General features: G+C 44.0%; 1 protein-coding gene across 1 annotated transcript in view; it reads right to left on the reverse strand.

The window, feature by feature from the left end:
- Nucleotides 1–27,577, reverse strand: part of SLIT1 (slit guidance ligand 1) — a 298,983-nt gene that overhangs the window by 19,614 nt on the left and 251,792 nt on the right. The window contains exons 26-28 of the mRNA XM_044296791.1: nt 23,740–23,903; nt 16,976–17,100; nt 6,992–7,086 (exon numbers count right to left, since the gene is read on the reverse strand). Of these exons, the coding sequence (XP_044152726.1) occupies nt 6,992–7,086; nt 16,976–17,100; nt 23,740–23,903 (384 nt within the window). The remainder of the gene's footprint in view (nt 1–6,991; nt 7,087–16,975; nt 17,101–23,739; nt 23,904–27,577) is intronic.

Raw genomic sequence — 27,577 nt, forward strand, 5'->3', positions numbered from 1 at the left:
GTTGCTCAAAAAATGCCTGCGCTTTTAATTCGAAATGGATTCGATTCTCTGCAAATTCTCCCACCCTCCAAAATAAAAGGGGAAAGAAAGAAAAAAAAAAAAAAAGCGTCTGAGACATTTGTGTGCAGGCTGAAAGCTGTGAAGAGTAAATGGTTTGACTGAATGGCTTTGCAAACCCCAAAGGAAAATATAGGCCTATTGTAACCATGCTTGGTTACCACGGCAACGGAGCGAGAGGCCATTTAGTAATTTTTTTTTTACATCGGGTAATTTTCGGCTCTTAGAAGCAGGTCTGGTCATTTCTGCCTCTTGAGTCGACGTCATTTTCAAATAACCCAATTCTCCGTATTTTTTCCTCTCTCTCTTCCTTCCCCTTCACTAAGATTTATTTTCGGCAACTAATTATCTCCTAGGGGTCAGTGAAAAAGCAGCCACTGCGCGAAAAGTGGGTCTCCTTGCTTTACATGCCTGGACTCAGCGGAAGGGTGATGGGAGCGACGGCGTCGTGAAGTTATGGAGCAGATCACAGTGATCGGAGCCTCTGCCGCGCTGTACAGAGAGGGAGGAGATACGTGTAACCGCGCTGGCAGCGATTTATTAGCTCTCCTCATCTTTTTTTTTGTGTGTGTGTAGGGGGATAAATGCACAACAGATGGCGCCGTAATGTACGGAGCGGGTTAATTGGAGGGCGGTATAGAATTGTAAAACTGTTTGGATTATCATACGTTGCACTCTTTTTATTGACTTCATGTAAATCGGGGTTATTGCAGAGGTGGGGGGTAGAGCTCTATTTAACTGTAGAGGGATGAGCATCGAAGAGTCTGATCGGCGGAGCTCTGACTGCTGGGGGCCCCACAGATTACAAGTATGGGGGCCCACGCTTCCAGTTTGAATGAAGCAGCAGACAGGCATGCATGTCCGCTGCTCCATGCAACTCTATTGGACTGGCGGATATAGCTGTCATACAGACGGATGGAGTGGCGGCGTGCATGTATGACTGCCTCTCCATTGAAACAGGCGAGAAAAGGCCCCTGCAAGAGTCTCAGTGATCAGACCCCCGCCGATCAGATACCTATCTCCTGGTACAATACCTTGTAGGACTATCTTAGGTAAATAGAATGATAACTTTCACTTAACAATCCGTTGCTTCCTTCTGGAGAAAAAGTAATTTTCTCCATATGCAAATGAGCTGTTAAGTGCACTGAGGGCGGGCCTAGGTCATTCTGTGCACCCCTGCTCCTCCTCAATTCCCCATCAGTCCACACCCTCTACTTTTTGATTGACAGGACCGGGTTGCAGTATAGTCATCTCTCATGACCCTGTCATTAAAGAAGGAGAGGGAGGGGCTGGCACAGGAAGCAGGAAGCGCAAGGGTGCCCAGGGTGGCTTGGGCCCGCCTTAAATGGATCCATTTCAATTCTGCACATCGGGATGCATCCGTTCCGTTAGGATGCGGTTGTGTGAAATCAAAATGGAAGAAAACTAACCCGTCACTTAATATAGTGATCTGTCACCACTGACGTACATTGTTTTCAGTGCCAGATCCGTTTTTTTCCCGTTTTTAGGACCGGACACAAACCCGCAGCTTGCAGCGCTTTTGTGCCCGATCACAAAACAGAGTGCTGCCGAAACAGAAGACATCCTGAACGGATCTCTTTCCATTCAGAATGCATGAGGACTAAATGGAAATGTTTTTTTTCCGTTCACGTTTCCGTGCCCGCGTCCTACCTTATGCCCAGCCACCCATTACAGAACTTCCCAAAAGCTAGGGTTTAAATTAATCCAAAAAGTCTTTATTTAACTCCTCCTGGAAATGACAAATGGCCCAGATTTTTATTTTTTCATATTTATTTATTTTCAAAAAAGACACTGGTTCGGCATTCTTGACTGGAGCAGAGACAGGTTCATGTTGTCACACGTTTAGCAAGCTGTTTGCAAATTACCCTGCCATTTTTAGAGGTGCTTAAACTGGGAACTAACTTTAAATGTTTCCATAGAAACACGGTGTAAAATGTTCTCGGAGGCCCTGACGCCTGAATGGATCTGTTTTACATGCTCCTGCAGACATAAATCGTTGACGATAATATCTGCAAACCTAACCATGGCGCTCCTTTTATTAACTAATGTACCCGCCGCCACTCTCCGGCAGATGCATAAGATTTTTGAATTCCGCTTTTCACAAAGTAGCCCCTGGAAAAGGCAGGCGAAGCACTCTCATCTCCATGTTGTTTAATGGAACGTGTTCATCAAACTTTGTTTTTTTTTTAATTCCTGTCTAAAAGCACAAATTGTGAGAGCCGAGGTTAAGGAGTAGTATGTTCTGTGCTCTTCCGCTAACACGCCGGGTGAACCGGGGATAGACTTGTGTAGCAAAGGCACGGAGTGTATGTGCACATACCATAGCTTTCCTTTCTTTCTTCTTTGCAATGGTACGGCCACGTGCGGTCGTGGATTTTCTGCAGGCAAAAAATCCACGGCATTTGCAGTAGCAATAAGGTGGATATGATTTTAGCATAGTTTGTGCACGCACTGCGGGACGTTTCTGCAATCAAGTCTGCACATAAATTGTTTTTTTAAATCTGCTGCATGCCAATTTATGCTGCAGATTTCCACAAATGCATGACTTGGTGCAGATTTTGCCACTGCGGACCCATCAACCTATGGCTGCACTTTAAGACATATGTTATGTTTTTTTCCATTAACGTTTCCTAAAATGTGCCTGCGTCCTACCTTATCCCGCCACCCATTACAGTACTTCCCAAAAGCTAGGGTTTAAATTAATCCAAAACATAACATAACATGAAGAAGTTTATGTGCGGTGACCCAGTGGATCGCTGCTAGGGTTAGTTTAATGCTACAGAGTTAAATGTTGAGATTTGTTTCTAATTCACTTATGTCATTATGCACTATGTATCGCAAACGGTCAGGTATGGGAAACGAATAGTTAACACTGGCAGCTTTGGTCCAGTTTTCGAGTCTAATGGGCTGGTCACGCCCCCTGGTTAGTGAGTTTTTAGGCTACTTTCACACTTGCAGTAGCCCTTTCCGGCAGGCTGTTCTGGCAGAGGAACAGCCTGCCAGATCCGTGCTAAGGCTAGCCCACCATGCCGCCGGAAGTCTGCTCCAGCCCTATTTACTATAATGGGGACGGACCTGAAGGTCCGTGCGTGGCACAGCAAACAAGCGTGGAGGCAGCCCGATAAAAACCGCAGCATACGGCCTGTACAAAAACCGCTGGAATAGCCTGCCAGATCCTGCTACCACCAGTGTGAAAGTAGCCTTAGCTGGGCAGAGCTAGAGACAACACATGTGTGTATGAGCTCCTGAGAAGTAAGCCTAAAGAAAAGCCTGGTCCAGGAAAACACTATTCCTGAGACTCAAAGCTGCCAAAAAGCAAATGAACTGAGAAAATATACCTGAGGGAAAGAGAACAGACATCCATAGAAGGCCAAGAACCATGAAGAACCAAGATAAAGACAGTAAGGTACCGATCGTTTAAGGCAAAACACTTTGCTGAATGTGGAAAGGGTTAATTGCTTCAAGCACCCACTGAACATTGAGGCGTATGAGCCATCTGGATCTAAAATCTGCACCTCGCAGACTGGGAATTGCAGAAAGAGTTAATAAGAACGGCCTATTTCAGAAGATTACAAAATAAACTTGGAGCAAGACCCAGGGAAGATTACAACCATCATTACCATTGCCTATATATAACTATTGGGAACAAGCCTATGTGAAATACCCCAGAACTGTGCCTATTGCTGCTACATGTACTGCAACTCCTATTATCCTCAGTAAAGAGACTTTATTTATTGTAACCAAAGGGGCCTGGTTTTTGACTCCACCTTCCATTTGTCAGCCCCTGCACCTGCCAAAAATTCACCATCAAGGGCACCCCGACTACCACCAAAAAGCTCCAATAAGGACCAGGGTGTGCCTCGAAGGTAGAAAGGGTGTGCCCCCTATTCACTGCATGGGATTAATGACTGGGATATAACAATACCAGGGTCCTCTCTATATAGGAAAGACAGAGAAGGCAAGAATGGGGAGGGGTGGCCCTGTATGTGAAAGATAGCATGAAATCTAATTTGATACAAGTTAGCGAGACAAATTAAGAGTCAGTTTTGGTTACCTTGCAGTTTGATAATCATAAGGTAACTCGTGTAGGTGTGATATATAGACCACCTAGCCAAGTCAAAGAATTAGATGATCTACTAGTTGAGGAAATAGCTAAAATGACATTGAAAGGGAAAGTTGTCATTATGGGAGACTTTAATCTTTCTGATGTAAACTGGAAAACCAAAATAGCTAGTTCTGCCAGAAGTACAGATATTCTAAATTCCCTACTGGGATTATCTCTACATCAAGTAGTTGAGGAGCCAACCCGGAAGGGAGGCCATTTTAGATTTAGTATTCACAAATGGGAATTTGGTATCTGATATTACTGTAGGGGAAAGCTTGGGATCTAGTGATCACCAGTCAGTGTGGTTTACTATATGTACAGTGACTGAGTCACACCATACAAGAACAAAAGTTTTAGATTTTAGAAAAACTGACTTTTCTAAAATTAGATTAGTGGTATACGAGTCCCTATCAGATTGGAACAGTTTCAATGGAATCCAGGAGAAATGGGACTACTTAAAAGTGGCACTATTGAAGGCAACAGAAAATTGCATTAGGCTTGTCAGTAAAAGCAAAAAATGGAAGAGACCACTGTGGTACTCAGCAGAATTTATAAGATTAGGCAGAGAGAGGCCAAACAAGTTATAAGAGCTTCAAAAGCACAGGCAGAAGAGAAATTAGCTCAGTCAGTGAAAAAAGGCGATAAGACATTCTTCAGATACATAAATGAAAAAAAGAAACTAAAACAAGGAATTACCAAATTAAAAACAAAAGAAGGAAGGTATATGGAAGAAGATAAAGAACTAGTTCTAAGTCAGCTGTCTAAAATGAATACAAATAAGTCACAGGGGCCTGATGGGATGCACCCAAAGCTATTAAAAGAGCTTAGTGGTGAACTAGCAAAACCATTAACAGATTTATTTAACTAATCACTGGCAACAGGAGTCGTCCCAGAAGATTGGAAATTGGCAAATGTGCCCATTCACAAGAAAGGTAGTAGGGAGGAATCGGGCAACTATAGGCCAGTAAGCCTGACATCAATAGTGGGGAAATTAATGGAAACCATACCCATGGATTGAAAGATGAAAAACAGCATGGGGTTACTTCAGGGAGATCATGTCAAACTAATCTTATAGATTTTTTTGATTGGGTGACTAAAATAATAGATGGAGGAGGTGCAGTAGACATCGCTGATCTAGACTTTAGTAAGGCTTTTGATACTGTCCCACATAGAAGGCTTATCAATAAATTGAAGTCTTTGGGCTTAGACTCCCATATTGTTGAATGGATTAGGCAGTGGCTGAGGGACAGACAACAGAGGGTTGTAGTCAATGGAGTATATTCAGACCAAGGTCTTGTTACCAGTGGGGTACCTCAGGGATCTGTTCTGGGACCCATATTGTTTAATATCTTTATCAGCGAAATTGCAGAAGGCCTCAATGGTAAGGTGTGTCTTTTTGCTGATGACACAAAGAATTGTAACAGGGTTGATGTTCCTGGAGGGATACACCAAATGGAAAAGGATTTAGGAAAACTAGAGGAATGGTCAAAAATCTGGCAACTAAAATTTAATGTTGATAAGTGCAAGATAATGCACCTGGGACGTAAAAAACCAAGAGCAGAATATAAAATCAGTGATACAGTCCTAACCTCAGTATTTGAGGAAAGGGATTTAGGGGTCATTATTTCAGAAGACTTAAAGGTAGGCAGACAATGTCATAGAGCAGCATGAAATGCTAGCAGAATGCTTGGGTGTATAGGGAGAGGAATTACCAGTAGACAGAGGGGGCGCTCATGCCGCTCTACAGAGCACTAGTGAGACCTCATTTGGAGTATTGTGCTCAGTACTGGAGACCATATCTCCAGAAGGATATTGATACTTTGGAGAGAGTTCAGAGAAGAGCTACTAAACTGGTACATGGATTGCAGGATAAAACTTACCAGGAAAGATTAAAGGACCTTAACATGTATATCTTGGAAGAAAGCCGGGACAGAGGGGATATGAGAGAAACGTCTTTTAAATACATAAAGGGAATCAACAAGGTAAAAGAGGAGAGAATATTTAAAAGAAGAAAAACTGCTACAAGAGGACATAGTTCTAAATTAGAGGGGCAAAGGTTTAAAAGTAATATCAGGAAGTATTACTTTACTGAGAGAGTAGTGGATGCATGGAATAGCCTTCCTGCAGAAGTGGTAGCTGCAAATACAGTGGAGGAGGTTAAGCATGCATGGGATAGGCATAAGGCCATCCTTCATATAAGATAGGGCCAGGGGCTATCCATAGTATTCAGTATATTGGGCAGACTAGATGGGCCAAATGGTTCTTATCTGCCGACACATTCTATGTTTCTATGGCCCTAATGGAGTGTTGGAGTGAGGACAGACACCAGGAATCACCACCACTTCTATCAGTGCCACAACTAACACTCCTATCCTCCTCTCAGCTCTCCCCCTGCGGGTCACTGCATATGTAGTTCAGAATACAGTAAAATTATTTTGTTCCAGTGTGCTAATGAGAACTTTTGGATGCCGGATAGTCCTAGCAGAGTTTAAAAAGAAAATTTGCTTATGGCCTCATGCACACGAACGTTGTTTAGGTCCGCATCCGAGCCGCAGTTTTTGCGGCTTGGATGCGGACCCATTCACTTCAATGGAGGCGCAAAAGATGCAGACAGCCCTCCGTGTGCTGTCCGCATCCGTTGCTCTGTTCCGTGGTCTGCAAAAAATTTTTTTTTATCTATGGGAGTTAATGCAACTATCCAAGCATGTAGTTGCATATGTCTGCTTGTCTTAAATCAATATGGATCCAAATGCATATGGAAAATGCGGGATCTGGTACTGAAGTGATAGGCATACCCATAATACTCACATGAACCCGCTGCCGTCATCTTTTGGGTGGCACACTCCTTGGTTTTCACAGGGGTTGCTGGAACATGCATTAAGGGAGATCTCACAATTTTTACCCTGCAAAATAAGAAATAACATATATGATAAAATATATATATAATATACACAAACACACACATGCAGATGTGGGATTGCAGCTTTGCAGGCCTCATCATAATTTTGGCCTCCGGCAGTCCATGCACCTAGATTGATATCTCCTCCAGCCCCTCAATAGAGTAGATGTCATTTGTCATTTACAGCTGGAAACAGGTATAAATGTTAGTAGATTTGCTAGGACTGATGGTCTCACTTCTGCTTCTACCCTACGGCTCCCCAGTGGTGAGAACAGTGTAAAAATGTTGTTTGCGCCTACTTTCAGGAGCAACGGGGTTTAAAGAGTCGCACTTTTTTATGCCAAAAACTGGCATAAGGGGCCATAATAAATGACTTCTATGGAAGGTTTTTTTAGGCATGTTCTGTGTGACCTGGGCAGAGGTCAGGATGGAGCAAATTTGATATCACTAGTGTTGAGCGAACTTGTGATTTCAAGTTCGGCGTACAAGGTTTGGGTTATCTAAGAATTCCGTTATGGATTCTGCTACCACGGAACATAAGTTATGATCCGTGGTAGTGGAATCTATAATGGAATTCTTAGATAGCCCGAACGAGAACCACAAGTTCGCTCAACACTAGTTATCACTTATTGTGAATGGTGGACCCTGTGTATCTATCTTTCTATCTGTTGTAAGAAGGTACCTGGAATCATCGTGGATGGAAGGTATATGTCAAGGTTCCTGGCCTCGTGAAGTAAGAGCCGGTATTTTATGTGTCAGCAGCAGCTATTGCTAATTGACACAGTGAGATTTAGCATGGCTGTCATAGCTGATCCGGGACGGCTCTTACTGGGAGTAGTCAAAGTGCTGGGTGGGTGACTACACCCCACGTTTCAGGCCGGGTTTTGCCAGGCATAAAAACCAGTCAGCACTGCCAGATGAAGAGGATTACCTCTGTCTGACAGTGGAGCTCAGGAGTCTGTGTGCTGTGAACTGAGGGCAATGCTGGGAACATGGACTTGATGAGGCTGAACTGCTAACAGGGTGTGAATTAACACCCAGGAGAAAAGGTAACTTTTGTTGTTTATAGACTTTCCATGTGTGTGAACAAACACCAAGCCACCTGCGTTTTGTGATACACCTTATCTGCATTTTGTTATACACCAATGTGTGAATAAGCACCGCTGTTTGATTCAAGAACTGTGTACTTTGCCTCTATACTGCATCCGCTTGTCCAGTCTACCAGAGCGAATCCACACACTATCTTTGTTATTATTACCGGAGAACCCCTTTAAGTCTTTGGATCAGAAGGTCATACACATGCCATACCCAGACCATGCATTAAAGCGTCATTCAGATGGATTTCAGCATCCACATTACCCCTTGAGGCCAAGTTACAGCTGTCCGAATGATGCCCAAATCCTTAAGGGTGCTGCCTTACTATGTATTTATCCTGGCAGATTTTTGCCCCAAAAAAAGACACATTTTTCTCTTCGCCCATGACAGCACCACGAGCGAAAGGATCCGCCCCCACAGACAGGAAACCTGCAGAACAAAAGGGCGGACACTCTCCTCCCAATTCAGTGTGGTTTCTTGTCTGGGGAAGTCTGCAGTTTTTCTTTCAGGTTCCTTCCCTCTGGTGGTGCTCCTTTGTCGATCTGGTCCTCAGACATACCTGCTGTTCCTGGGAATGTAATGCGCATCAGTTGTTGTGCTTGAAGGGATGGGCAGAGGCACAGCAAAACTCCTGAGGGAGTGCTTTGTGTGCTAGAGCATGGAGTGCCTGGCGGCATCGCTGATGCGCTAGAGACACGGTCATCCAGACCCCAGTGGTAGGAGGAGGATCTTCTAGCAGAGAGTGAGGTCGGGGAAAGCATGAGGAGTCACGTGGTTCGGCGAGCAGCATCGGGCGTGACGTCATCACAGAGCGCCTATGAGTAGGGCGTGCTATGGGCTGCATGCCGCCGTCCTAAGCAGCGCTCTGGTGGCCAGCAACAGAAGCATGGAGGAGGACAAACACGCTGAGGAGTCTACAGTCCCTCCAACCTTGGTACATCTAAGGGGGTGAGTGTTCTGGGTGATGTTATGCTTCTCTCTGCTGATGCACTTATACTAATGTGTTGCAGACAAAACCTAAGAAGGTTGTGACTAAGAGGAAGAATAAGGAATGTGCTCTTTGTAAAGCTGGGTTGTCTTCTGAATGGGAAAAGAAAATGTGTCAGTCCTGTATTGATAAAACGGTGGCTGAGGAATCGCCATCATTTTAAATATGTCTTCAGGCACTAGTCAGAACGGAAGTTAATTCTACCCTATCATCTAAAAAAGTCTTGGGTGAAAAAGATCCTAAAGTAAGGCGCCATGAAACTCCACAGGAAAATTTTTCATCTGATTCTGATGAAGATGAGATACACCCCTCATTATATGGGCATTCTGACGAATTATCCATATCTTCCTCCGAAGAAGGTGAAATTAGTGGTAGACCATGTTTCCCCATAGAAGACACAGAAAAACTCCTAAAACGCGTACGTTTAACTATGGGCATTGAGGAGACAAAAGAGCCCCCGTCTATACAGGATATAATGTTTGGGGGGCTAGAATCCAGACACCACAGCACCTTCCCGGTCCAAAAAAAATGTTTCAGCCTTAATTAAAGGGGAATGGAAAAAACCTAACAGGAAAGTTTACATCTCAAAAATTCTCAAACGTAAATATCCCTTTAAAGAGGAAGATTGTGCTACATGGGATAAAGCACCCAGGATAGATGTAGCCATCTCTAAAGTATCCAGAAAGACGGCTCTTCCCTTTGACGATATGGGTATATTGAAGGACCCATTAGATAAAAAAGCCAGTACTTTTTTAAAGGGAGCATGGGAGGCATCTACTTCTTCCTTTAGACCAAGTATAGCTTCTACATGTACGGCCGACCTCTTATAGTCTGGCTCTCTGAATTTAAAAAATCTGTTAAAAAATAAATGTCCCAGGGAAAAGATTTTAGCATCCTTGCCAACGATGCCTCAGCTGATTTTGTCAGACTGGCAGCCAGATCCGACGCTTTGTCAATATCTGCACGGAGAGCGCTTTGGCTAAAAAATTGGTTGGAGATTTCCCGTCAAAAAAACAAACTATGTGGTGTCCCCTGTGAAGGGGGGTACCTTTTTGGGCCAACACTGGATGACTTGTTAGATAAGGCTGCGGATAAAAAGAGAATATTTCCAGGGTTTCGGAGTTCTTTCTTCTCTAAAAATAGGTTTAACCGTTCCTTTTGCCCATTTAGAATTAATCAAAAAACAGACAAGGAATCCAGGGAAGATAGGTTTCGGAACCAAAGGAGAGGTAGAAATTACTTTTTCAATCAGTCCTTTGGAGACAAAAAGAAACAGGATCAGCAATGACGCCAGAAGTCAGGATGAGGGGCAAATTAAAAAAATGTTTCCTGGCCTGGTCCCAGATTTCTTCACGTTCATGGATACTAGACACCATTCTCAACGGGTTAAAATTGCAATTCTGTCTGGCCCCTCCAGTAAGATTCTTAAAGGGATTCTGTCACCACATTTTACCCCCTACAGTAAAACATAGCTACTCGACGATGCCATTACCTGTAGTCCGCACGTTCGCAGACTACAGTGTGTAGTGCTGCACGCGCAGGATTTCAAACAGGCTCGGGGATTACGTCAGTGCGCCGGCTCTTGAATATATTATATTAGAGGCAGCGCTGCGCACCGGACCGAGGGGTGCGGCTGGGCACCAAGTTAGGAAAGGACATCCCTTTGGGCACCTTATGTAAGTCCTTAGCATATCACTAAAATCGATTTTATAAAGAAATAATTCAAGACTATTTGTTAATAAGGGCATCATTTAATACAGCTCAGGGAGACCTACAAGTAGCTATGTTTTACTGTAGGGGGTAAAATGTGGTGACAGAATCCCTTTAACTACTAAAGATCAGGCCTTGGCTCTAGGAAATTCTGCCATGGAAAGCGAGGTACTAAAACTAGTCAAAAAATCTGTTTTAGTCCCAGTAGCAAAGGCGAGGGGTTTTACTATCCCCTGTTTCTAGTGAAAAAAACAGATGGTTCTTTCAGGACAATAATAAACTTGAAGAGATTAAATCTGGAATAATCAAGACCACATCCCACCAGAAGACAGTCCTTTCTGGGATTGATATTAGATTCATCTTGCCGGAGTTGTTTTTTACCACAGGAAAAAGTCATTCTTATCCAGGAAAAACTCAGACATCTGATCAGAAACCCTGGTGATCACAATGAGGAAAAGGAATTTCTATCCTGGGATCCCTCACATCATGTATTCCAGCAGTACGATGGGCGCAACTCCACTCAAGGGGTCTCCAGTGGGAGATCCTGTCTTGCTGGGAGAAAAACTACTCCCTACATGCAAAAATAAGAATATCGGACCAGACTCTCCAGAACTTGACGTGGTGGTTGGAGATGGAAAATCTGATTCAGGGAGTCCCATTGAAGCTGAAAGACTTGATTTGTCTAACTACGGACACAAGCCCCGGGGGGGGGGGGGGGGGTGCTCACATTCAGGAAACCTCCCTTCAGGGTCGTTGGGGGGATATCCAAAAAAAGGGGGTTCTTTAACCTAAATGAGCTAACTGCTGTACGTCTAGCGATGAGTTCTGTTCTTCCAAGAATAAGCGGAAAAAATCTCAGAATTATGACAGACCACTAAACAGTAGTCTAGTACCTGAACAAACAGGGGGGCACAAGGTGCAACATTCTAATGCAGGAAGCCCAGAGAATCCTCTTACTAGCAGAAAAAGAGTGTGCATTGATATCGGCAGTGCATATCAGGGGCGTGGAAAACAGACAGGCAGACTTTCTCAGCAGTCATTTTCTCTCTCAGGGCGAATGGACTCTAGACCAATCCATTTTTAAGAAAATAATGGCCCTCTGGGGACAGCCAGACATCAACCTCTTTGCTACCTACCAAAACAAGAAAGTTCAGAAATTCTTCTCCCTAGATCCAACGGGATCCCCTTGTAGGATAGATGCCTTCCTATAGAATGGAAAATTTCCCCTGGCCACGCCTTTCCTCCTCTTTTCTTGATTCCTTGTGTACTACGGAAAATCAGGGAAGATGGGGCGAGGGTTATCCTCATTGCTCTGTTTTGGCCGAGAAGGTCTTGGTTCACGTGGCTCCAGATCATGTCGATCTCGGATCTGTGGGTTCTTCCAGAGATCCGGAGTCTGCTGAGCCAAGGTCCAGTTTTTCATCCAGGCATAAAGAATCTCCACCTAACTGCCTGGAACTTGAAAGGTACTTGCTAAGGAGGAAAGGATTCTCTGATGCCTTGATCTCTACTCTTCTTAAGAGTAGGAAAAAGGTAACAGTAGCCATCTCTGCTAGAGTATGGCAGAGATTTTTGGATTTTGCTCATATCCAAATTAATGACATCCTCTCTTCTGCTCCCATTCATCTAATATTAGAGTTCCTTCAGAAGGGACTAGATCTGGGATTAGCGGGTAGTACCTTAAAAGTACACGTCTCAGCCCTGTAGGCCCTATTTAATCAAGCCATTGCAGGGTGCCCGTGGGTATCTAGGTTCTTTAGAGCAGTAGCCAGATCTACTCCGGCAACTTCAGCTAGACCTCCTCCTTGGGATTTGAACCTAGTTTTAAAGGCCCTAACCCAACCTCCATTTAAACCTCTGGAGACCAGCTCTATTAAATGTCTCACTTTGAAGTTATGTCTTCTAATAGCTTTAACATCTGCTCGCAGGATTAATGAGATTCATGCCATTTCCATCAATCCTCCTTATACCATGATTTTAGAAGATAAAGTTCTGATACGTCCAACCCCAGCTTTTCTTCCAAAAGTCGCTTCCAAATTTCATAGGTCCCAAGCAATTGTTCTTCCTACCCTATTTAAAAACCCTGGGTCAGAAGAAGAGAGATCCCATCACTGCCTAGACGTCAGAAGGGCTTTGATTAATTATCTATCTCGTACTAAAGATTGGCGTAAATCTTCTTTACTCTTTAGTCTCTTTCAAGGAGTGAATAAGGGTAATGCGGCCTCCAAAAGTTCTATTGCTAGGTGGATTGTTTCGGTCATATCTTTGTCTTATCTTGCAACTGGGTTATCTCCTCCGGTGGGTCTTAAGGCACATTCTACCAGGGCAGTTGCTACCTCCTGGGTGGAAAGATCCTCTGTTCCCATAGAGTATATTTGCAGAGCATGCTACCTGGTCTTCTCCTTCAACCTTTTTAAAACACTATCTGCTTGATTTGAACTCTTCCCCTTCGGGGACTTCCTTTGGGGGAAAAGGGGCTTCTTTGACTCTCCCACCCTGAAATTTTCTCTGGTAAATCTCTCGTGGTGCTGTCATGGGTGAAGGGAAAAATGAAGATTACTTAACCATAATTAGATTTTTCAGAGCCCATGACAGCACCCTTATATTCCCTCCCTGCTGGGTTTTTGATGGTTCTCTTATATTCACGCGGGTGTGGCAAAAAACAAAAACAAAAAAAAATAATTGTTAAACGAAAATTATTATGGTTTATCTAACGTTATGTTGGCGGACTTCCTCCGATGCTTGGATATCACACTGAATTGGGAGGAGAGTGTCCGCCCTTTTATTCTGCAGGTTTCCTGCCTGTGGGGGCAGATTCTCTCTCTCGTGGTGCTGTCATGGATTCTGGAATATCAAATTACCGGTAAGTAATCGTAATTTTTTGAGGCGTCTATAGTTTGTTTGAGCACCCAGCGATTTTAAATGGCTTTTTTGCATGCCTTGTGTTTTATGTAAAAAAAAACACGTGCTTCCCTCTGAGGTCACTTCCTCTTAGACAGTATGGGAAAAACGCCATTAAAAAAAACTGCACACACACTGATATTGGCTATTTTTCAAGCACAGCAAATATTTTTTTTTAAAAGATCCATAGATTTTTTTTTATTGATATCTATTAGAAAGAGAGGCCCAAACGTGTCAGACCCAAAAAAGACCACTGCAACAAAAACACCTGCATTTAATAATTTTCCTAGACTTCCATGAAACACGAAGAGCTGGTGTGTTTTGGACTAAAAAATGTTGTATAAAAATAAAAAAAAAACAGCAAAACTCCAAAAAGAAGCCAAAAACCCACCCCTTCCCCTTCACCCCACGCCTCGACACCCCTTCCCCCCCTCGACTCAATCCAGACTGGTGTGAACAAGAGCTATAGAAACTGATGACCCTAGTAACGTTGCAGCATCTGCCGAATTTGTTAACTTGTATCACGGCATGTCACATGAGCTGCCTTTCAAGCCTTTTGTTGCAAAGGATGTTCTGCAGAGACCAACTCATAAAAAACCCGTATCCATCCAGATCTCTTATGAGTCGCAGCTGCGCGCAAAAAACCATTAAGCCTGGTAAAAAAAATAAGGTAGAAATACTGCAGGCAGTGGTGCTTCATACCAGATCATATCACTGAAAGCTGCCTCCAGAAGCACCACTCAGCTCCTCCGCCATCAGATAATGGAGAATTCCAGCTTTATTTCATGTGCTCCGTGACATCCGGAGATACAGAAGGAGGGATTTTTGCTTTTTTTTTTTTTTTTTTGCTTTTTCTTTACAATAATTGTAAAAATTTTCCATAGCACCTGCCACAAGACAGGAGGGGGGACAGTCTACTAATAGATTCAGAATATGGAAAATATCGGCGTCTTTTAATTGTGCATCTTTTAAATCCGTGCGCAATCAGTCCCTTTTGTGAAGCAGATAATTTTCGTCTCCTGGTGTATGTACATATGGAATGGTGTGTGTATATATATATATATATATATATATATATATATATAGTGAGAGGGTTTAGGTTATTTCCAATAATTTTTGTGATTCTTCCACGTGAACATGGATGAAGGGAGTTTCTGACATATAGGATATGTCAGAAACGTTTACTAGATAAAGGCCCTACCTTTAGGACCCACACCTATCTCCCTGACCCCCACCCTGCCTGGTGAGGCAGAAGATGAATAGAGAGGTGGCCATGAATGTCTCTCCATTCATCTATGTGGGAGTCACAGAAAACAGCCCCAAATTGTCCCGCCCTTTATGTATATGCCTCACTCCCAAAAAAAAAAGCTGAGTCACTATACACTGTGCCATATTTCGGGTGCAATTTGCAGTTGAATATTAAAAAGAGAAACATTTCGGAAGGTTACCGGAAGGGATGGCACATTCTGCAAGCCAATAGATGGTATAACCTTAGACTAGACGGCCTATAGGTGCGGTAGATTTATCATCCAGCATCCGCCAATGTCTAGTTTAGGTTTACACTGCCTAAATATGAAACAGCATAATTAAATCTGCCCCACGGAAGGCTTTTCCTTTTGAAGCCGTCTCTCACTTAGTGCCACCTTGTTTGCAAAATGCATGTCACTAAATGACGCCAGCGCATGCGCAGTGCAAAGACAGCACAGATTTGGTCTGGATTCAAGGGCGGCAGAGAAAAGCCATACAGGGACAGATTTACAAATACTGTAACTTAGGCTACTTTCACATCTGTGCTTTCCATTTCCGGTATTGAGATCCATCATAGAATCTCAATAGCGGGGGGACAACGCTCCAGTTTTGTCCCCATTCATTATCAATGGGGACAAAACTGAACGAAACAGAATGCACCAGAATGCGTTCCGTTCGGTTGCGTCCAGATCGCGACAGAATAACGCTGCAAGGAGCACTTTTCTGTCTGTGATGTGGTGCGGAGCAAGACGGAGCCATCATGACACACAATGTAAGTCAATGGGGACAGATCCCTTTTTTCGGACACAATAGAAAACGGAGTTCACGACGGATCCGTCTTGGCTATGTTAGAGATAATACAACCGGATCTGTTCATAACGGATGCAGACCGTTGTATTATCATGACGGAAGTTTTTTGCTGATCCATGAGGGATCCAGCAAAAACGCTGGTTTAAAAATAGCCTTAGACAGTCTAAAGATTCGCCAGGTTTATCGCGGTGACTGATGCCGGATGATGATACATCTGGTGCATCAGAGTTTTGCATTACAATTTGGTCCACGTCATCACATATTAAGGGTGCATTCACACACCCGTATTTTTGGTCCGCATCCTATCTGCCAAAAATGCTGACAACAAACCGTGCTGTCCGCAACCGTATGCCCGTTCTGTAGCCCCGCAAAAAAAAAAGATAGAAAAAGTCCTATTTTTGTCCATTTTCATTGTTACAATGGATCTGCAAAAAAAAACAATGCAACATGGATGTCACGCGGACGTCATCCATTTTTTTTGCTGATCCGCGTTTTGCGGACCACAAAATACATACGGTGACGTGAAGTCACGTTCTCTTTCTGACAAACCAAGCCCCCTTTCCAGCTCAGCAGCGCCCTCTGTCTGACAAGCAAAAAAAAGTGTCTAACAAGGGGTTCTTCAGGATATAGTGAAACCTTCTGTGTGCTGTGGAGGGAAGAAAGTCTGGTCAGTGTTTACCCTTCCATTGCGACCCCCATGCCACCATCTTGGCTATGCTCAAACCAGCTGCGGGCTCTTCTGCTAAGGTCCTGACCAGATGTGTTCCTGTGTCCTCCGTATATGCAGCTGAACATGAAGACTCAGGAACACATCTGGTCAGGACCTGAGCAGAGGACCCTGCATCCAGTCTCAGCGGACATGTGTGCAGCGAAGACAGACCATGGAGGGATAAATATTGAGCAAACTATCTTCCCTCCACAGCTCAGGACACAGGAAGATTGTTTTTTACTAAAGTCTGGAGAACCCCTTTAATAATCGTGGTGCAAAACATCTGCAACATTTTTTGGTGCATATTTGATTAGTAAGTCTCCCCCTCAGCGTTTGAGAACTGTATGCAACCCAGATACCAACCGCTGTGACAGAGTAATACTGCCAAAATATCATCTCATTCCACCCTATTACTGAGCTGATAACTCGTACCTTGAAGCCAGGTGGACAGGCACATTTATAATACTCCACTGCATCGTTCTGGCAGCTGCCTTGGTTACGACAAGGACTGGAGAGACATGGATCACACTTTGCCTGGATACTTAAGCTTGCTGGTCCTGTGGGAATAAAAAAAAAAAAAAAAATAAGGGAAAGATAAAAAAAAAAAAAAAATTTTAAATCCAATTTTTGTTCTAAATCACAATATGGCATGTGACGACCATAAACCTTGGGCTAATGACTGGGCCAGGTCCTCGGAAAAGCCAATTTCAATAATGCATTGCAGACAAAACTAACAGTCGCCCATTGGGAAGCGTTAGATGGAATAGGGGGCAGTAAATCAGATTTCTGCTTCTTTAACCCACAGGGGGAACATAAATAACCCGACCCTAAAACAATTCAGTGAGGTTGGAGATATTTAACTTCCAGAGTAATGTGCTGCGATTCTAAGGGATAGACGGAGGAGGTTTCCGTCAGAGACCCACATTATATCCGAGCCGAAGGTCATTTTAATCAGCAGCAGAGAGGAGGAATGGAGAGCTGCAAACCACTGCAGCTGCGAGAGCGCACGGACGTGACGGTAACACGCTGGATATCGCATTGTGATGGAGCCAGCGAGTAAGTGCGGCTCGTAGGGAGAGGGATGCGAATAAAGGCAACTGTACGCTACAAAAATACATCAGGGCCTGAAATCTAACGCTTCCTTTGGGTGCAAACAAAAGGTATTTGTGAGTGCTTGCTTCCCGTGGAGCGTGATGTATTGTCGGCCAGCGGTTTAATTTTGGCCGCGTTATTTACAGCTATTTTACCTGTTTTAAATCAATAGTGGCCATTGCAGGGAAGTAAATGTGGGCGACAGTGTATATATAGACCCTATTCTCATAAATGTGCCTTCATAGTGTGTCACTACGGAGGAGAAATGGCCATTAGTGGCCATTCAATGTTAGGAGTTTATATAGATATATTATACGCATATATTTCAGAACAATACAGCATGTGATCTGATAAGCCAGATAATAGGCTATACAGGTCCCTGAGCAAAGCTCCGAATTTTTCTCCAAATTTTTGTGACTTAACAAGACTGTCCAAATAATATTGCCTATATAATACTACTAACTAATACTGCTTATATATGCTAGGGCCTAAATAGTACTGCCTAAATAAAACTGCCTAAGCAATACTGCTTAAAAAGGTTGTCCGGGTTCAAGGCTGAACCCGGATATACGGTAAGCTCCTCTTCACTCCTCTACCATGTACGGGTGGAGCCTTGGAGCATTTCCTTGCTCCGATGCTCCTATTGCCTTGCGCTGCATTGCACAGGGCAAGGTCACCGGCACAAATGGGTATCACTAGTACCCACCTCTAAAACTGCCCAGAACAGCGATATACACTGCCCATTTGGCACAGTGAGGTCACCGGGTTCCCTAGTAGGCGGAAGTCTCCGCCAAGCATACTGACGTCACCGGCTCACTGCGAACAGACCTTGCCCTGCGCGATGCAGCACAAGGCAAGGGAAGCACTGGAGCAAGGAAATGCTCCGATGCTCCACCTCTACATGGTAAAGGAGTGAATGGGAGCTTATATCGGGCAACCCCTTTAAGTAATACTGCCTATAAATTATAGTGCCTAAATAATACAACCCTAACTAATAAAGTCAAATACTGTAATAGTGGCTTACTGTACGATAGAATTTTGCGTCAAAATTATGATGCCATTTTGGAGCAAAATATTGTATTTTAGGCCACCCCTTACTGCTTGGCGCACCACATGAGGTAGATTCTTCTTAAACTAGATGCACCAAATTCTGATGCACTTTACAATAAGGTCAATGTGCAACGACGTTAATAAATGCCGCCCCAGAAATGGCTTAAACAGCCTGGCTGCATCAAAGCACCAGTAGCAGGAAGAGATCTTATTAAATAAAATAATGTATTTTTTTTGCTTTTTAAAACCTATCCCCCCCAAAAGAAAGTGGGGGAAAATGGCAGTACTTCTTATAAAGCAAATACTAGTGAGCAATTCCATTATGCAAGACCTCACTAGTATGGAGGAGGCGCGGGATGCAGTGAGTGATGTGCTGCTAGAGCTGGCTGTACTCACCGATCCCTGGTCTTCTGCGGGAGGAGTGCTGCACAGTCCTGACTGCGCACAGCATCAGGATGTAATGTACGCACTATAACCTGACGCTGAACGACGTCAGGTCACAGTGAGGAGCAAGCCCAGAGAAGACCGGGGAGTAGTGACTGCAGGAAGAGCGGCTGGATGTGCACAGTGGCAGCACCGTCCAGAGTGTTAGAGGGCAGCCCATTTTTTAGCTAGTTCTGGTCTGATCTGAAGCCAGATAAGGGGTATGATCTGAGGTCTGATGAAGATTGGGGGTTTGATTTGAGCCCTAATGAAGATTTGGGGTTTGATCTGAGGTCTGATGAAGATTGGGGGTCTGATCTGAGGTCTGAAGAAGATTGGGGGTCTGATCTGAGGTCTGATGAAGATTGGGGGTTTGATTTGAGCCCTGATGAAGATTGGGGGTTTGATCTGAGGTCTGATGAAGATTGGGGGTATGATCTGAGGTCAGATTTAAGGGTCTGATCTGAGGTCTGATGAAGATTGGGGATTTGATTTGAGCCCTAATAAAGATTTGGGGTTTGATCTGAGGTCTGATGAAGATTGGGGGTTTGATCTGAGGTCTGATGAAGATTGGGGGTTTGATCTGAGGTCTGATGAAGATTGGGGGTTTGATCTGAGGTCTGATGAAGATTGGGGGTTTGATCTGAGGTCTGATGAAGATTGGGGGTTTGATATGAGGTCTGAGGAAGATTGGGGGTTTGATTTGAGGTCTGATAAAGATTGGGGGTCTGATCTGAGGAAGATTGGGGGTTTGATCTGAGGTCTGATGAAGATTGGGGGTTTGATCTGAGGTCTGATGAAGATTGGGGGTTTGATCTGAGGTCTGATGAAGATTGGGGGTTTGATCTGAGGTCTGATGAAGATTGGGGGTTTGATATAAGGTCTGAGGAAGATTGGGGGTTTGATTTGAGGTCTGATGAAGATTGGGGGTCTGATCTGAGGTCTAAGGAAGATTGGGGGTTTGATTTGAGGTCTGATAAAGATTGGGGGTCTGATCTGAGGAAGATTGGGGGTTTGATCTGAGGTCTGATGAAGATTGGGGGTTTGATCTGAGGTCTGATGAAGATTGGGGGTTTGATCTGAGGTTGAGGAAGATTGGGGGTTTGATTTGAGGTCTGATGAAGATTGGGGGTCTGATCTGAGGTCTGAGGAAGATTGGGGGTTTGATTTGAGGTCTGATGAAGATTGGGGGTCTGATCTGAGGAAAATTGGGGGTTTGATCTGAGGTCTGATGAAGATTGGGGGTTTGATCTGAGGTCTGCTGAAGATTGGGGGTTTGATCTGAGGTCTGCTGAAGATTAGGGGTTTGATCTGAGGTCTGAAGAAGATTGGGGGTCTGATCTGAGGTCTGAAGAAGATTGGGGGTTTGATTTGAGCCCTGATGAAGATTGGGGGTTTGATCTGAGGTCTGATGAAGATTGGGGGTATGATCTGAGGTCAGATTTAAGGGTCTGATCTGAGGTCTGATGAAGATTGGGGGTTTGATTTGAGCCCTAATAAAGATTTGGGGTTTGATCTGAGGTCTGATGAAGATTTGGGGTTTGATCTGAGGTCTGATGAAGATTGGGGGTTTGATCTGAGGTCTGATGAAGATTGGGGGTTTGATCTGAGGTCTGATGAAGATTGGGGGTTTAATATAAGGTCTGATGAAGATTGGGGGTTTGATCTGAGGTCTGATGAAGATTGGGGGTTTGATCTGAGGTCTGATGAAGATTGGGGGTTTGATCTGAGGTCTGATGAAGATTGGGGGTTTGATCTGAGGTCTGATGAAGATTGGGGGTTTGATTTGAGGTCTGAGGAAGATTGGGGGTTTGATTTGAGGTCTGAGGAAGATTGGGGGTCTGATCTGAGGTCTGAGGAAGATTGGGGGTTTGATTTGAGATCTGATGAAGATTGGGGGTCTGATCTGAGGAAGATTGGGGGTTTGATCTGAGGTCTGATGAAGATTGGGGGTTTGATCTGAGGTCTGATGAAGATTGGGGGTTTGATTTGAGGTCTGATGAAGATTGGGGGTTTGATCTGAGGTCTGATGAAGATTGGGGGTTTGATCTGAGGTCTGATGAAGATTGGGGGTTTGATCTGAGGTCTGATGAAGATTGGGGGTTTGATCTGAGGTCTGATGAAGATTGGGGGTTTGATTTGGGGTCTGATGAAGATTGGGGGTCTGATCTGAGGAAGATTGGGGGTTTGATCTGAGGTCTGATGAAGATTGGGGGTTTGATATTGAGCCCTAATGAAGATTGGGGGTTTGATTTGAGCCCTAATGAAGATTGGGGGTTTGATCTGAGGTCTGATGAAGATTGAGGGTTTGATCTGAGGTCTGATGAAGATTGGGGGTTTGATCTGAGGTCTGATGAAGATTGGGGGTATGATCTGAGGTCTGATGAAGATTGGGGGTATGATCTGAGGTCTGATTTAAGGGTCTGATCTGAGGTCTGATGAAAATTGGTGGTCTGATCTGAGGTCTGATGAAGATTTGGGGTCTGTTCTGAGGTCTGATGAAGATTTGGGGGTCTGATCTGAGGTCTGATTTGAGGATCTGATGTCTGATGAAAATTGGGGGTCTGATCTGAGGTCTGAGGAAGATTGGGGGTCTGATCTGAGGTCTGAGGAAGATTGGGGGTCTGATCTGAGGTCTGAGGAAGATTGGGGGTCTGATCTGAGGTCTGAGGAAGATTGGGGGTCTGATCTGAGGTCTGAGGAAGATTGGGGGTCTGATCTGAGGTCTGATGAAGATTGGGGGTTTGATTTGAGGTCTGATGAAGATTGGGGTTTGATTTGAGGTCTGATGAAGATTGGGGGTTTGATTTGAGGTCTGATGAAGATTGGGGGTTTGATTTGAGGTCTGATGAAGATTGGGGGTGTGATCTGAGGTCTGATGAAGATTGGGGGTATGATCTGAGGTCTGATGAAGATTGGGGGTATGATCTGAGGTCTGAATTAAGGGTCTGATCTGAGGTCTGATGAAAATTGGTGGTCTGATCTGAGGTCTGATGAAGATTTGGGGTCTGTTCTGAGGTCTGATGAAGATTTGGGGGTCTGATCTGAGGTCTGATTTGAGGATCTGATGTCTGATGAAAATTGGGGTCTGATCTGAGGTCTGAGGAAGATTGGGGGTCTGATCTGAGGTCTGAGGAAGATTGGGGGTCTGATCTGAGGTCTGAGGAAGATTGGGGGTCTGATCTGAGGTCTGATGAAGATTGGGGGTCTGATCTGAGGTCTGATGAAGATTGGGGGTTTGATTTGAGGTCTGATGAAGATTGGGGGTTTGATTTGAGGTCTGATGAAGGTTGGGGGTTTGATTTGAGGTCTGATGAAGATTGGGGGTCTGATCTGAGGAAGATTGGGGGTTTGATCTGAGGTCTGATGAAGATTGGGGGTTTGATTTGAGCCCTAATGAAGATTGGGGGTTTGATTTGAGCCCTAATGAAGATTGGGGGTTTGATTTGAGCCCTAATAAAGATTGGGGGTTTGATCTGAGGTCTGATGAAGATTTGGGGTCTGATCTGAGGTCTGCTAAAGATTTGGGGGTCTGATCTGAGGTCTGATTTCACGATCTGATGTCTGATGAAAATTGGGGGTCTGATCTGAGGTCTGATGAAGATTAGGGGTTTGATTTGAGCCCTAATGAAGATTGGGGGTTTAATCTGAGGTCTGGTGAAGATTGGGGGTTTGATTTGAGGTCTGATGAAGATTGGGGGTTTGATTTGAGGTCTGATGAAGATTGGGGGTTTGATTTGAGGTCTGATGAAGATTGGGGGTCTGATCTGAGGTCTGATGAAGATTAGGGGTTTGATTTGAGCCCTAATGAAGATTGGGGGTTTAATCTGAGGTCTGGTGAAGATTGGGGGTTTGATCTGAGGGTCTGATCTGAAGTCTGATGAAGATTGGGTGTCTGATCTGAAGTCTGATTTGAGGGTCTGATCTGAAGTCTGATGAAGATTGGGGGTCTGATCTGAAGTCTGATGAAGATTGGGGGTCTGATCTGAAGTCTGATGAAGATTGGGGGTCTGATCTGAAGTCTGATGAAGATTGGGGGTCTGATCTGAAGTCTGATTTGAGGGTCTGATCTGAAGTCTGATGAAGATTGGGTGTCTGATCTGAAGTCTGATTTGAGGGTCTGATCTGAAGTCTGATGAAGATTGGGGGTCTGATCTGAAGTCTGATTTGAGGGTCTGATCTGAAGTCTGATGAAGATTGGGGGTCTGATCTGAGGTCTGATTTGAGGGTCTGATCTGAAGTCTGATGAAGATTGGGGGTCTGATCTGAGGTCTGATGAAGATTGGGGGTTTGATCTGGGGTCTGATGAAGATTGGGGGTTTGATCTGAGGTCTGATGAAGATTGGGGGTCTGATATCAGGTCTGATTTGAGGGTCTGATCTGAGGTCTGATGAAGATTGAAGATTGAAGGTCAGATTTATATATTTTTTTCTTGATTTTCCTCTTCTAAAACCTACGTGAGTCTTATAAAGCTAAAAATATGGTAAATGAATAAATAAATATGTAAATAAATAACTAAATAAATAATAATTATATAAAGAAAATGTAACTGTAACACTGCATTACTACTTTCTAGTAAACTTGGTTCATATACAGTCCCTGAGGACTGTGACAAATGTGAATTTCCTTACCATTGCATTCAAATTTTTTAGCTGGTGTGGTGAGGAGAAGTTTTCCATCCATTTCATGTGGTCCAGTGCAGCGGGCAATGCCAGGTTCTTTGTACCCAGTCTTCACCCAACTCGACAGCCAGCGTAGGTTACAGTCACAATACAGCGGGTTAGCACCAATCGCTCTAGTAAAATATAAATAAAAGTCCAAAAACAAGTTATTAATCTTCAAGACACTCTGTGGCAGCAACATACAGCATTAGGCCTCGTTCACATGCAGTGACCCAGAGGTTTACTGGTAAAGAGTTAATAGTGATTTATTGCCAAATTACTTCAATGATACTTTTTTTTTCTTGTGCACTGTAAATCTCAAAAGGTGATGCATAGGCAACAAATAGTTAAAGGGGTTGTCCACTTTTTTATATTAATGACCTATCATCAGGACAATTTATCTATAGGAGATCGGTGGGGGCCGACTGCCGGCACCCCCGCCGATCAGCTGTTTGAAGAGGAGTCAGCGCTCATATGAGTGCTACCTTCTCTTCATTGTTTATGTGCTCACCCTCGCAATCTTAGCAGTGTAATTACAACTAAGCCGTTCCGTTTGCTTCAGTGGAATGGCTCCTTCCTATTCACTTGAATGGAACGAGCCATGTAATTATACCTGCTCATTGCTGTAATGTTGACGGCGAGCATGTAAACAATGAAGAGAAGGCTGCGGTCGTACGAGCGCTTCCTCCTCTTCAAACAGTTGATCGGCGGGGGTACCGGGAGTTGGCCTCCCCACCGATCTTAAATTGATGACCTATCCTGAAGATAGGTCATCAATATAAAAAAAGCAGACAACCTCTTTAACTGGCAGATTTTTAGTGCAGTTGCTGGGGTGTAGGCCTGGTATACCCCCCTGGTTAGGAGTCTTTGCTGAGGAGGGAACCTTCATCCCTGAGACTGAAAGCTGCCAGAGGAGCCATTGAACTGAGAGACTAACCCGAGTGAACGATGGTTGAGAACCACTTTCAAGGCCGTGTTGGACAGACAGTATGGTAAACACTTGTTTATGGCAACAGAATTTACTGCATGTGGAAAGGGTTAATTGCCTTCAGCTGCCACCTCACTTTTGGAGTATGAATGGCCATTCTCTCGAAGTTCTGCTCCCCGAAGACTGGGAATTGCAGAAAGGGTTAATGAGAACTGAATTGAACACCTGTGGTTATTTGGGAAGATTGCAAAGTGTTGAGAGAGAGAGAGAGAGAGAGAGAGAGAGAGAGAGACTCGGGGAGGATTACTACCACTATCGCTACTGCCTATATATAGCCTTTGGGAAAAGCTTACTGTGAAATAGAACTGTACCTACTACATTTCTACTACAACTCCCATCATCTAATCACTTAAGTCAGACTTTATATATTATAACCAAATAAAAAACAAATAAAAGCAGCCAAACTAGTGACCAAGAGATTAATTGCCAAAGAGAGTAAAACTAACCCTAAAATGTTCTTCAATAATATAAATGGTAAAAAGTATAAATCTGAAGGTGTCGGCCCTTTACAGAGATCGCAATGAGGAGATAGCAAAGCCATAAAATATTTTTCTCTCCACTGTATTTACTGAGGAAAATAAACTCTCAGATGAAATGCAGAATGTAAAAGTAAATTTCCCATTAAAAGTGTCCTGTCTGACCCAGGAAAAAATACAGCGGTGTCTTAAAAAGATTAAAATAGACAACTCGCCAGGACCAGATGGCATACACCCCTGTATCCTAAGAGAATTAGGTAATGTCATATTTCTGATATAGGACTCTATACTGAAAACAGAGCCCGGAAACTATAAGCCGGTAAGTTTAACATCTGTCGTGTGTAAACAGTTTGAAGGTTTTCAAAGAGATGCTATCTTGGAATACCTCAAGGAAAATAAGCAAATAACGCCATATCAGCATGGCTTCATGAGGGATCGGTCTAATTTAATCAGTTTCTATGAGGAGGTAAGTTCTAGACTTGACCGTGGCAAATCAATGGATGTCGTATATCTGGACTTCTCCAAAGCATTTGACACTGTACCACATGGAAGGTTAGTATATAAAATGAGAATGCTTGGACTGGGAGAAAACGTCTGTATGTGGGTAAGTAACTGGCTGAGTGATAGAAAACAGAGGGGGGTTATTAACGGTACACACTCAGATTGGGTCACTGTCACTAGTGGAGTACCTCAGGGGTCAGTATTGGGCCCTAATTCTATATTTATTAATGATCTTGTAGAAGGCTTGCATAGTAAAATATACATTTTTGCAGATGACCCTAAACTGTGTAAAGTAATTAACACGGAAGAGGACAGTATACTACTACAGAGCGATCTGGATAGACTGGAGGCTTGGGCAGATAAGTGGCAGATGAGGTTTTACACTGACAAATGTAAGGTTATGCATGTGGGAAAGAATAATGCAAGTCACCTGTACATACTAAATGGTAAAACACTGGGTAACACTGACATGGAAAAGGACCTAGGAATTTTAGTGAACAACAAACTAAGCTGTAGAAACCAGTGTCAGGCAGCTGCTGCCAAGGCCAATAAGATAGTGGGTTGCATCAAAAGGGGCATAGATACCCGTGATGAGAACATAGTCCTACCACTTTACAAATCATTAGTCAGACCACACATGGAGGACTGTGTACAGTTCTGGGCTCCTGTGAACAAGGCAGACATAGCAGAGCTGGAGAGGGTACAGATGAGGGCAACTAAAGTAATAACTGGAATGGGGCAACTACAGGACCCTGAAAGATTATCAACATTAGGGTTATTCACTTTAGAAAAAAGATGACTGAGGGGAAACCTAATTACTATGTATAAATATATCAGGGGGTCAGTACAGAGATCTCTCCCATCATCTATTGCGTCTGGAGGAAAGAAGGTTTGTACACAAACATAGAGGATTCTTTACGGTAAGAGCAGTGAGACTATGGAGCTCTCTGCCTGAGGAGGTGGTGATGGTGAGGACAATAAAGGAATTCAAGAGGGGCCTGGATGTATTTCTGGAGCGTAATAATATTACAGGCTATAGCTACTAGAGAGGGGTCGCTGATCCAGGGAGTTATTCTGATGCCTGATTGGAGTCGGGAAGGATTTTTTTCCCCTAAAGTGAGGAAAATTGGCTTCTACCTCACAGGGGTTTTTTGTCTTCCTCTGGATCAACTTGCAGGACAACAGGCCAAACTGGATGGACAGATGACTTTTTTCAGCCTTTTATACTATGTTACTATGTTACAAATGGGCCTGGTCATTGACTCCATCATCACCGGACCTATGCCTGCCTCGCACCCTGCTATTTATTCACCTAACATCAAGGTGCACCCTAGCAATCACCAGGCTGGAACCTCCCAAGAGCCCAGGGTGCGCCCCAAGGGGAAGAATGGTTGTACCCCTCCAACTACTGCTCAAGAGGCCTGGGGGAGCACCTGGGAGAGGAACTAGCCACTGTGAGGACTACAGCCAACCTAACTGCCGCCACCACCACTCTCATCCTCTCCAAACAACCTCCTACATGCCTCACCTGTGGTCCGGCATGTGGTCCGTGAGTGAATCACGAGTCGAGTGACTTTAATGTCTGTATTGACACACTAGTGGTTTTCCACTGAGCTGATAGCACGGAAGCATGCCTGATTTTATCTGCAAGTACGGATCCCTCATGTGCATTATAGTCTATGGGTAACATGGATCATCCATGTTCTGTCAGTGATTATCATGGACTATCAGTAGGAGATGCCTTAGAAACCAATTTTCAGTTTAGTAGCATCTGTGGAATATGGATGACAGACGAAGGGCAAAAAACGGACTCAAGGACCAAACATGGATTCTTCATGGATGA

This window comes from Bufo gargarizans, chromosome 6 (assembly GCF_014858855.1).
Source record: "Bufo gargarizans isolate SCDJY-AF-19 chromosome 6, ASM1485885v1, whole genome shotgun sequence".
Taxonomy (NCBI): Eukaryota; Metazoa; Chordata; class Amphibia; order Anura; family Bufonidae; genus Bufo; species Bufo gargarizans.